The sequence below is a fragment of the Vulpes vulpes genome, chromosome 3, assembly GCF_048418805.1.
Source record: "Vulpes vulpes isolate BD-2025 chromosome 3, VulVul3, whole genome shotgun sequence".
In the NCBI taxonomy this organism is placed as follows: domain Eukaryota; kingdom Metazoa; phylum Chordata; class Mammalia; order Carnivora; family Canidae; genus Vulpes; species Vulpes vulpes.
The window spans coordinates 54,917,035-54,927,525 of NC_132782.1; the positions used below are offsets into that span (position 1 = coordinate 54,917,035).

At 44.4% G+C, this 10,491-nt stretch overlaps 1 protein-coding gene across 6 annotated transcripts in view; it reads left to right on the forward strand.

Moving 5' to 3' along the window:
- The window catches only part of DGKG (diacylglycerol kinase gamma), a 198,401-nt gene extending 188,255 nt beyond the window's left edge, over positions 1–10,146 (forward strand). For all 6 annotated transcript variants that reach the window (XM_072752511.1, XM_072752509.1, XM_026007323.2 and 3 more), the window contains one exon: positions 3,881–10,146. In XM_072752511.1, the coding sequence (XP_072608612.1) occupies positions 3,881–3,979 (99 nt within the window). In that variant the 3' untranslated portion in view covers positions 3,980–10,146. The remainder of the gene's footprint in view (positions 1–3,880) is intronic.
- Positions 10,147–10,491: the final 345 nt, after the last annotated feature.

Consider the following 10,491-nt stretch of genomic DNA (forward strand, 5'->3'; position numbering starts at 1 on the left):
AAACATATAAGCATACAAATAAACTGAAAAAAACCATACCCAAAAATTAACAGCAATTACCTCTAGGTGATTTTTTTCCCACATTTTCTGAATTCTCAAAAGTGAGCATACGTTTGTTTATGCACATAAATATATGTATATAAAATACATATTATTAAGAAAACTTGTCTTGTGCTTGCAGCAGGGTAAGATGACCTCTCATGTTTTATCATCAGGTAGGCAGCATGTAATCTGAGCCTTAAAATTTAAAATATTCCCCCGTAGATATGATCTCAAAGTGAAAAGGGATTCTGGTTATCTAGTTAGTGATTCTCAAACTTAAGTGTGTGTCCAAATAACCTGGAAGGCTTTTAAAATATGGATTGCTGGATTTCTAGTTCAGTAATTCTGGGTGCCTGAGAATTTGCATTTCTGACAAGTTCCTAGGAGATGCTGATGCTGCTGGTGTAGGGACCACACCTGGAGAATCAATAATCTAGTTGAACTTCCTGACTTCTCAATATATCCCAGACTTCTCCTCCACTACTAGCAAAACCTAATTGTCCAGCTACATTTGAAAGCCTCTGATGACGAGAAACCCTCTTGTGAAGCAGGGCATCCTAAGAACTTAGAGGACCATTAACAGCTAAGACCTGAAAGATTGTGCAAGCCCCCTCGCATCTCCCCTAGCTTCTCTTTAAGCAGGAGATACTCCATAAATGATTTGAGATGGGTCCACACTTACTGGTATTGGCCATTTTGCGGGGTGTCGTCTGAATCATCGGCCCAGAGGGGGCAACATGCAAGAAGGAGTCCCGCAGTTTATTGCATCTCTTGAAGTAATAAAAGTGTGTTGATTTGCAGGAAATGGCCCCCAAAACAAAGTCAACACCCAGCACTAGTAAAATTTTAAAATTTACTCCACTTTAAAGGGGAAATTACATACTGCAATGGTTTTGTGAATTTTGAGCTATCACACAACAGCCTACTGTATGGTTCTCTCCCTAATACAGTAGAGAACTAAGATAATGAGGCTGCTGTACTTAGTGCTTGTCAGATGTTGTAAATCTCATGAAAGGTTTTTAAGAAAATTGTAAAGACTTTAGTTAATTGCCTGACCAGCCCGATTAGCAGAGAAATTTGAGTTCTAACTACAGAGATATGGGATGCTGTCTTTCCATCGGGGATTGAAAAGGCAAGCTTCACAATGTCCACCTACCTCCTGCAATGGACTCTGAACTACTTAGCCCACTAGCCTCTCCCAAATGAGGGAGAAGAGAATAAAAGACTGATACCGCTTTGACTCAAAATGAGAGTCTGGTCTCCCACTTCAGTGCATGTACGTACAGTGAACTCTCAGTTACCTATGGCACTGGAATCCGCAAGCCACATCAAAATCTCATGTTAGCCAGGATCTCCAAACTCCTACCCCATCAAGACCTTTGTCAAAACTGCTGAAAAGCCAAATGGGAGGGATCTGAGTTTCACTTCCTCCTCTTTGCCCTGGAGGTGCTAACAAGCAAATAAATTGCTCAGCTAGAGAAAGAAAAAGGAGAAGTAAGGGTCTTCCATCATCTAAAAAAATGGGCTCTATCAGCGGGAAATGTAGGCAGTGCATCAGCTGCCACTGTCTGCCCCAAACATAGCCATCTCCACTGCCAGGACATTCTCTCTCTCTCTCTCTCTCTCTGTCTCTCTCTCTCTCTCTGTCTCTCCCCCCCCCCCTCCTCCTGGGTTGTGCTCATCTGTCAGTACTTCCAGGCCATGCTCTGTCAAAGGGAGGTACACTGGGTCAGGGAGGAGCGTGGTGAATAAGACCGAGTTCTTCCGGCATAGGGGGCTCTGGTGCTCAGGAATGAGAAAGGCTTGCCACAACACAAGGACATGTGCCACAAGTCACTCTGATCAGTTGGGGCTAAATTACATGCCACAGACAAGTTGTGTCAGAGTCCCTAGGCTTTGCCTCACTTCCACGAATTCTGGAATAAACATAATAAAGCCCATAACACTAAATGGTACTTGATGTATTCTTGGTTTGCTCTTCTGGGGCCTACCCCAAAACAGAAAGATGACCTCCCCTCCTGGAGCTCCTGTGGGGTGAAAACCAACGTTAAAAGTCATCTGCAGCTTCTGTCACCCAAGTTATGCTAATTCTCCACAACGTCTTTTGGTTTCATCCTTGTCTTTCCATATCCTGGGGACTTAATAAATTTAAACCTGGCTCGCAGTAGTACCCTTTTAGCCAGAGTCTTCCCTACTCCAGCTTGCCCTGACAACAGCTGTGGAGTAATTTCCCTGGAACTCTTCTCTTCATCATGGTGTTATTCTGCAGCTTAAAAGTTATGGTGCTTCCTCATTACCTCACGTTAAACCCAGCCTCTGCCACATCCCCTTTAAAGCCCTAGACCAACTGCCCCACCTGCCTCCCAGACCTCATCGCTCATTCTGTGCCTCACACTCAACCAGGTCATACATGGCCCTTCCACCCAGTGCCTTTCCTTTCTCTTTTCACCAATACATGTCCTTCCCTTTCTTTCAGAGCTTAAAACTCTTCCTTAATTTCTCCACTCAGACTCTTCTCCTTCCTTACCTAACTTCTTTTTGATACCACTTGGTCTATCCTTGCATTAATTTAAACTTGTTGATGGGTCTCTGTCTTCAAGAGTTTTTCTGTGTTCTCTGTGGCCACACTGACATTTCCAATAATGCAGAAACCATGAGAATGAGCTCATGGATTGCTTCTTTGACATACATCTTTCTCCTTCACCTCCGCTGTAAGATAACAATTATTTAACTAACTGTTGCATCCCATTTTAGAGTTTACAGCGGGCTTTCACTGACAGTCTCCCATTTGAACTTCACAACAACTTTGTGAGGAAAACAGGACAAATGTTATTATCCTCATTTTACAGTTCAGCAAGCATGGCTTTGAAGGTTAAATGATTCGTCCAGAGTCTCAGAGAAAAGAAGCAGGAGATCGGAGACCCAAACCTAGGCCCTTGATACCTAAGTGCCTCTTGTTCCCACATCATCTTCCTACTCTGGACATGTGTCACACTTGATAAATGCTGATGGACTGATAATGCAGATTAGTGACGTGCAGTGTCATCAGGCCACATTGAAATAGTGATTTAGCGTTCTGGAGCCATGCCCTGAGGATAAGGTTGGGAAGAAAGGCAAAAATGAGAATTCACCAGTGCCTTTCACTTCCAACTGACTTAAAGTCTGTAGGAGAAAAAAACTCATAGACCCTAAAATTAAAAAAAGAAGAAGCTTTCAAAAAGAAAGTTGGTTTTTTTCCTGGAAAGCTAAGAAAAGAGGAAACACCTAAGGGACTCACTTGAAACTTTCCACAAGATGTGGCTTGGGTCAGATGTTGGACTGAAGGCTCTAGGTTGACTTTGAGTTGACTGGCTGATGTCTCTGCTATGCCTAGACAAGAGTGGCCAGGAGCCCTGGAAGCTCACAATCCAAAGAACTGGACTCCAGCCCTCCCTGTGTGACCTTAGGCTAATCCGAGGCTCAACAGACCCTTGGGTCTCCATTCCTTTATCTGTCCTGCAGAGGGGTCGAATGAGATGGCTCCTGAGGTCTGCTCTGGCTGTGACATTTTGAGAATCTATGAATAGCAAGGACACAAGACAGGTGCGAGCTGATCACCACGTGGGAAGCTCACACCTGTCTCTCCCCAGTGTTTCCGCCCCTCACTTCCAGCAGTGCCAAACTCCAGGCCCAGTGAGGGTCCAGTTGCCAATTTTGAAGCTGTTCAAGGACAGTCGTCCTTCTGCATGGGGCTCCTTCCAACCCGAAGCTGGCCCGCCTTCCTCCCTCTACAACTCCCTCTCTCATAGGTTAGTGGGATCTGCATGCCACTAATTCACTTATGCCTCTTTGCTTTTAGATTAAAATTACTCACAAGAATCAAGCGCCTATGATGACGGGGCCTCCCCAGAAGAGCAGCTTCTTTTCACTGAGGAGGAAGAGCCGTTCAAAAGACTAAATAATGTACCAAACGCCAGTTAAACCAAGAGAGAACAAGAGACTATAACACACACACACACACACACACACACACACATGCACACACACGCACACACATGCACACTCATCTCTAACCGGTGGAAGCAAAGCCACCCATCAGGAAGAAATCTTCATCTTGCTGTACATTCTGTCTACTTCAACAATGGGCACACCCCAGCAGAGCCAGTACCAATGAAAATTTTGAATGGACTTAGGGCCTGCCAGGGTGTGGTTGGCTCATATGGCAACCTCCACATTCCCAGAAGGCCCTGAGACTGAAGGAGAAATCCCCCTCTCTTCCCACCAGTCCTGTAAGTTCCCTCATGGACGCTCACAAGAAGCAGGCTGCAGGTTTCCTGCCTGGTGAGATCGGATGTGGCCAGGGAAAAGAGCTCCCATTCCAGAGATTTACACAAAGATCCCTCTGTACAGAGACAAACGGCCTCCAACTCTCAGAGCATAGCCCTTGGCAGGGCTCAGCAAGCGCACGTTGGTTTCTTAGTTGTCCTTCAAGCAGCAGCGTCTCCCTGAACTTGCTGAGGAGGCAGAAAGGCTGTGGAAAGCTGTGTTTCCATTCTTGGTTCTCCACACTGTCAGTGGGCACTTGTTATTTTCCCAAAGTCTTCTTCTGGTGGCTGTGTGTTTGTTTAGAGACGGCTCCAAGAGCCCCCAGAGCTGCCTGCACAGCACACCTTAGATGTGGTATTTATTTTCTTAGTTCTGTGAACACCTGGGAGGGAAAGCAGAGAAACTGGGATTTATTTTTCAAATTGGTGTCATAATATTGTGTAAAAAGGGAAGAAAAAAAAACCACCCCCAGTTTCTTTCTTTTTCAAGCCAAAGCGTGTTTCCTGTTTGAGTTCCAAGCCCTGGTGGCAGACTATTCCTGAAGGCAGAGAAGATGAGAAGGAAGGGCCTCTTGCTGAGAAGACCAGGAGACAAACCATCAGGTGGTTCCCACCTGCCTCTTTGCACCTACTACTCCCAAAGTGTGACCTGAGGGCCCTTCTGATGGTCTTATGTGTGTGTGTACATATATGTAGCATATATATTTATATATACATGTATATATAAATATTTATTTACTGATGGACTTTTCCTGATTTGGGAAAAAAAATATGTAGAATAGGAACAGAAAGTGGGAAAGAAAAAGAAGGTTCTTACTCCCCCATTCCACCATTTCATTGTCAAGACACATTTCCCCATGGTGATCATGAGATTTAAGGGAAATGAAAGTAGCTTCTTATTGTAAAGAGACTGAGAATTCCTATTCTGGATTCTCAAAAGAGCCGTGAAAGATATACTGGACAGAATTTACTCTCTCATTTGCCAGATAGAGACGATGAGTCTCAGAAAAGTTAGGAGACCTGTCCATGGCATCTTACCTAATGTGGTTTGGGAATAGGTGCCATTAAGAGGATATTTATTAGAAAAAAGAACCCACGCGTCTTACAATAGGGTCATTTCTGGTCACTGAGAAATTGTTCCATTCGAATCCAGGTTTCCAGGGAAGAATGAATGTGTAGCACATGTGTGGATGGGACAGGCCCACACAAGAAAATGAGGGCTTCATGATGCTTCCAGAGATTCTTTCTGGCCTGAACTGGTAAGAAGTTGGTCGGGGTTGAAGGCACTAGGCAGATCACCAGATTAAACTCTCCACATGTCAACTCATCATGGTCATCATGGCCGCTTAGCTTGGAAACACCTCTGGCTGCAGGGATGACCTCAGTGGAGACTCACAAGGACCAAGGCACATTCTGCAAGGTGCTGCCACCCAGCACCTGGAGGGGGCTCGGCAGAGCCCAGTGGGCTTTATGCAGCTGGTGCCAGCATTACCCTCCTTTCCCAAGGGCAAGTCTGTGTAGAGAGATTCATTAGTAGGCAGAAACATTTGCCTTGGCACCTTTGCTCCATTGGACCTCCATCCCCTCTGAGATTTCTTGAAAGGAAACTTGGGCCCACTCGACATTACTCCACTGAGCCCTCTCTAATCTTGCACTGAGTCAGGAGCTTTGCACAAGGAAGGTAAATTAAGATTGTGTGTACACGTTGATCCTGACTCTGAAGGAAGCAGTCATCTAGGACCATCCTGCTGGACCTAACAGTGCGAAACCGATGGGTGAGGGGAAATCCAGGCCACCTGAAGAATGTCCTGAATGATGAGATCCTTGGTGATGGGACGGACCAACAAGCTCCAGAATAACAACAGGTACTATCTTGGAAGCCACTTGATTTTGAAACAAAGGCAGGTTCAGATTTGAGGTCACTGGTTCTGAGACATTGACAGAAGTTTTGGCATGTGTTTTGACCCCGATTGCCCAAGATTGAGGCTCTTGAGATGTGACCCTATGCCCAGGTGAAACTGAGTCTCAGAGATCCACAAGGCAGAGTGGCCGCTGCCTGTTCTAGTCTGGTGCATAGGACTTGCAGTGTTGCTTGAGAGACATAGCCCTAGAGCCACTGAGTATAACAAAGCAGTGGAATTGCACTTCCAATTTGGTAACCTCAGTAAGTCTAGTGTTGTTGTGTAGTGTGATAATTGCAACTCATTCCTTAGCTCCTGTGACCAGGAGAGTCTTCTTCCTGTAGAGTACCTCACCATAGTGGGCCTTCCAGCAATTTCAGAGGTTGATGGAGAAGGTATTAATTTCCCAATCTTAATAATGAGACAGTGAGGCTTAATGAGGGTTCGAGGACTTCCCAAAGTCCACACAGTTAGGCAATCAGAGCAGAATCCCATCCCTTAGTTACCCTTCATCCTATTCTGATTGTGACCGTGCCACAGACATGTTCTCACCTGCCCCCACGGTTCTACCCCACCAGCAATAAAAATAATTAAAAACAGAAAATCTTCAATACGCTGTGTTGTCCCTGGACTATTGAGCTGAGAGTTGCATCTCATTATGGCTTGGTCTTTGTGGATTTCCTCCAGTGAGTTGAGAATGGAGATAGGCTTAGTAGAATGATTATATTTCAGGTCAGAGACCAGCTCCTCTCAAGATAGTTCTTTCCACAGATGGAAAAGATATGTTAAAATTGCCAAATAAATTAGGAAATACTTGGCAGAATCTGGAAGAGCCTCCAGACTGGCGTTACATAACATGCATATACATTATACATATGCACATTATATAAGGTGACATAGTACTTAATGTGCTGTATATATTATGCAAATTACATATTTGTGAGTAATCATGATAAATATAGAGACCCACTAATCACTTTTTTACACATACTCAGTGACAGATTAGGAAGTTACTTTGCCAGAGAGTCTTAAAACTTACTCTCTCCTGCTGCTTTGGTTCCAATTCCTGACAAAAATAATTGCATCAACTTTTCCCATCTCTAGCCCCCTCTCCTCTTGGCCAAAACCCTCTGTTACCTCCTGTCCCAGCTAGGCTGTACCTTCCGTGGAACACACCACAATTGGGTCCATAAAAATAGAATCATGGGAATGGGAAGGATCTAGACTTCCAGATTCCCCTATGTCCCAGGCCTACACCTCAACATTCCCAGGCAAGTGGGTGCCTAATGTTAATATCAAAGGGAGAGAGGAAGGGAAGGAGGAAGAGTCTACCAACCCTCCGAGGAAGGAAACTTCATAGTGCTCCTTAGCCACCAGTTCCAGGATCCAACAATAACCAATCAGGAAGTTATTTCAAATGTCTAAGTCCTCACAGCATATCTGAGACCATAATTTCCTAAGATGTGTTTCACAAAATGTTAGTAGTCATAAAATGCTACATGAAAACAGAGTTCTGTGATCAAGTACTAGCTCCCTTTCTAGGAGAGACATTGAAAGGCTTAACTCAGAATTCGACTTAAAGAATCAGTGTCTTTTATTAGTCTGTCAACATCTGTAGATTAGCAACACTGCCTTATGCCCACCATTTCTTCTTTTTGTTCTCAGTGGAGATAGGAACATGCAAGTAAACGTCTTCAGCAATAATATTCCAAAAAGTACTTCTCTAGGACAAGGAGTCTCCATTCTTAAGACACTCTTTAATTTCTTCTATGTGACTGTTTAACTATTTTTAATGTTCCCCTCTACATGTCTTCAAGCAAGAATCAAGGACCTGGACTCTCTGCTTCCTCGGGGGTCGGGGGAAGGGACTAGAATACGTGAGAGCTGCCAGGGTTCAGACTTCATCTGTGTAGCTCCAGAGAACAGAACCAGGTCTGAACGGCACAGTTAGAGAGAGGTTGATTTATATTCAATTTAATGACTGCTTTTGGAACTGGCCAAATATGGAAGAGGCTGCCTTCTGGGGGAATGAAAAGTTACCCACTCTTACAGGATGAGCCTCGACCTGGTTGGGTGGGGAACAAGCAATGATAGATCTACCTTGTCCAAGAAGCTGTTGAAATAATTCAGAATCTGTTACTTTCTTTTGAATAGCATACCTCAGTGTCCCTTGTTTTCTGAAAGAATGAAAATGACTCCCAGAGAGATTTCTGGATCAGTGGGTACTAGACAATTAGACCCCATCTAATACATGGCAGGATTGACCAGAATCAATCATTGATATCCTCTGAGGACAGCTAGTGGTGGTGATCTCCCCTCAGTAGCTTGGAGAGTTAAAGGAATGAGGTACAGTATTCAGACCAAAAGAGTTTCTGCCTTTCTGTCAGGGTCCATATTGACAGTGTGGAACTCATCTAGTCACAAACATCAGACCTGCAGCTGACTTGTGATAACATGGAAAAAGAAACCATCACGCATTTCAAATATTAATCAAGTTTTAGATAAAACAAGAGAGCAGAATTGTCTAGAATTTCCCATGGAGCCATTGTTTGTATCTCACCTTGATGTCCTATCATGTTAGAGTACATCTTTCAACTTTCTACCATAGAGAGAAAACAGGAAAAGGAGAGAGGAAAGGGAATTCCCATTTATTGCTTACTGGATACAAGGCACCATGTCAAGGTCTTTTCATGCGGTGTCCCATTAATCCTCAGAACAGCCTATGATACAGGCATTGTACTTATGTCACAGATAAAGGAATTAGTGCATAGAAAAGTGAAGTACCTTGTCCAAGGTCAAACAGATCGTAAGTAGTAACAGCGAACACTTGACATGGATCTGTCTCACCAAAATGTATGCTTTTTCTACTAGACTTTAGTGCTTTTAACATTCTTGTCTGTTTCCAACCCTACCATCATTCTGGGTGAGATTACACAGCATTGGCAAATGGATCTATCAGGTCCACCTCTGTTTAGCCATCTCATCATGTTCCTACTGAAGAACTTCCAGTGCTTGTTCACAGTTAAAGTCAACAGACTCCTTGGACAGCTGGAACCCCAAACCTCAACTTTGAAATCAAATTGGCAGCCAAAACTTCATCTTCAATGTTTCAGATTCTAGCTGAATGGGAGTCATTCCCCCGGGCTACCTAATAGATTTTCTGTTCAACTCTGTGAGTGGGAGAGCAGCAAGCAGCCTTCTCAGATATAAATGCCATGGTCAATGGTGCCTGGCCTGCATGGGGAAGGAGGGCTGGGGTTGTTGAAGGGAGCCTCCCCGCAAGAAGGCTCTGCATGTGATCCTCATTAGTGATAGGCGTGGGCTGGGCCATCTGTATTCCACGGGAGAACAGAATGGCAGGCTGCCTTTCAGATGCCAAGAGAAGCTATCTAATGGGAAGATCCAGAGAGCTCAAAAAGCAGACAGGCATCTCTCCTCACGGGAATCTCTGTGGGAAACCAGGGACACAGAAAACCAAGGTTTGGGGAAATTAATGGCTCAACTTGCTGGGCACCCACCCTGGCTACCACTTCATTCTTTATGCCCGTGGCGCAGGCAAGTGTAGCCCTGCAGCCTCGTTTGCTAGCTGAACTCTCTTAGATGGAGCCCACAATGAACCGATGTTATCCTGAAATCTGTGGCCACAATGGCAGGTGCATTAGAGCAAGGCACCAGAGTTTTCAGTTAAGCCTTCGAGCCTCCCAAGGGTCAGGAAACACTGCAGCTAGGAGAGACCATGTGATTGGATACTCAAGGCAGATTCTAGAGAAATAATCAGAAAACATGAGGACAACTCTAAATGCTCCAAATTAGGAAAATGCAAGTTGGACACAAAGAAGAGAACATAGAACCCAGCATCATGCATGTAGTAGGTAATGAATAAATATTTGTTAAATGAATGAATAGCTAAAGTGGGTATCTGTCCTTCTGTCCTGGAATGAGTAGGGGAAGGGGAGGTAGAGGCGATGAAAGCTTTTTAACTAACAACTCAGGAACTTGAAACCACAGGATATAGAGGGAGCTCATGGGGGCCTCTAACTACCCAGACATCTGTTGAATGATGGACACAGCTAAATATGGATCATCAGAGGGCTTTCTAGGTCACATGGAGGGCAGTTTCATGATTCAGAAAATATGAAATTCAACTTGGATAGAAAGACAGAAATATTTGCAATCTACTTCTTAGCCATCAGGTCAGAATGGGCAAAAGAATAAAAAGGCAGCACAGAAGTAGAGTTACAACA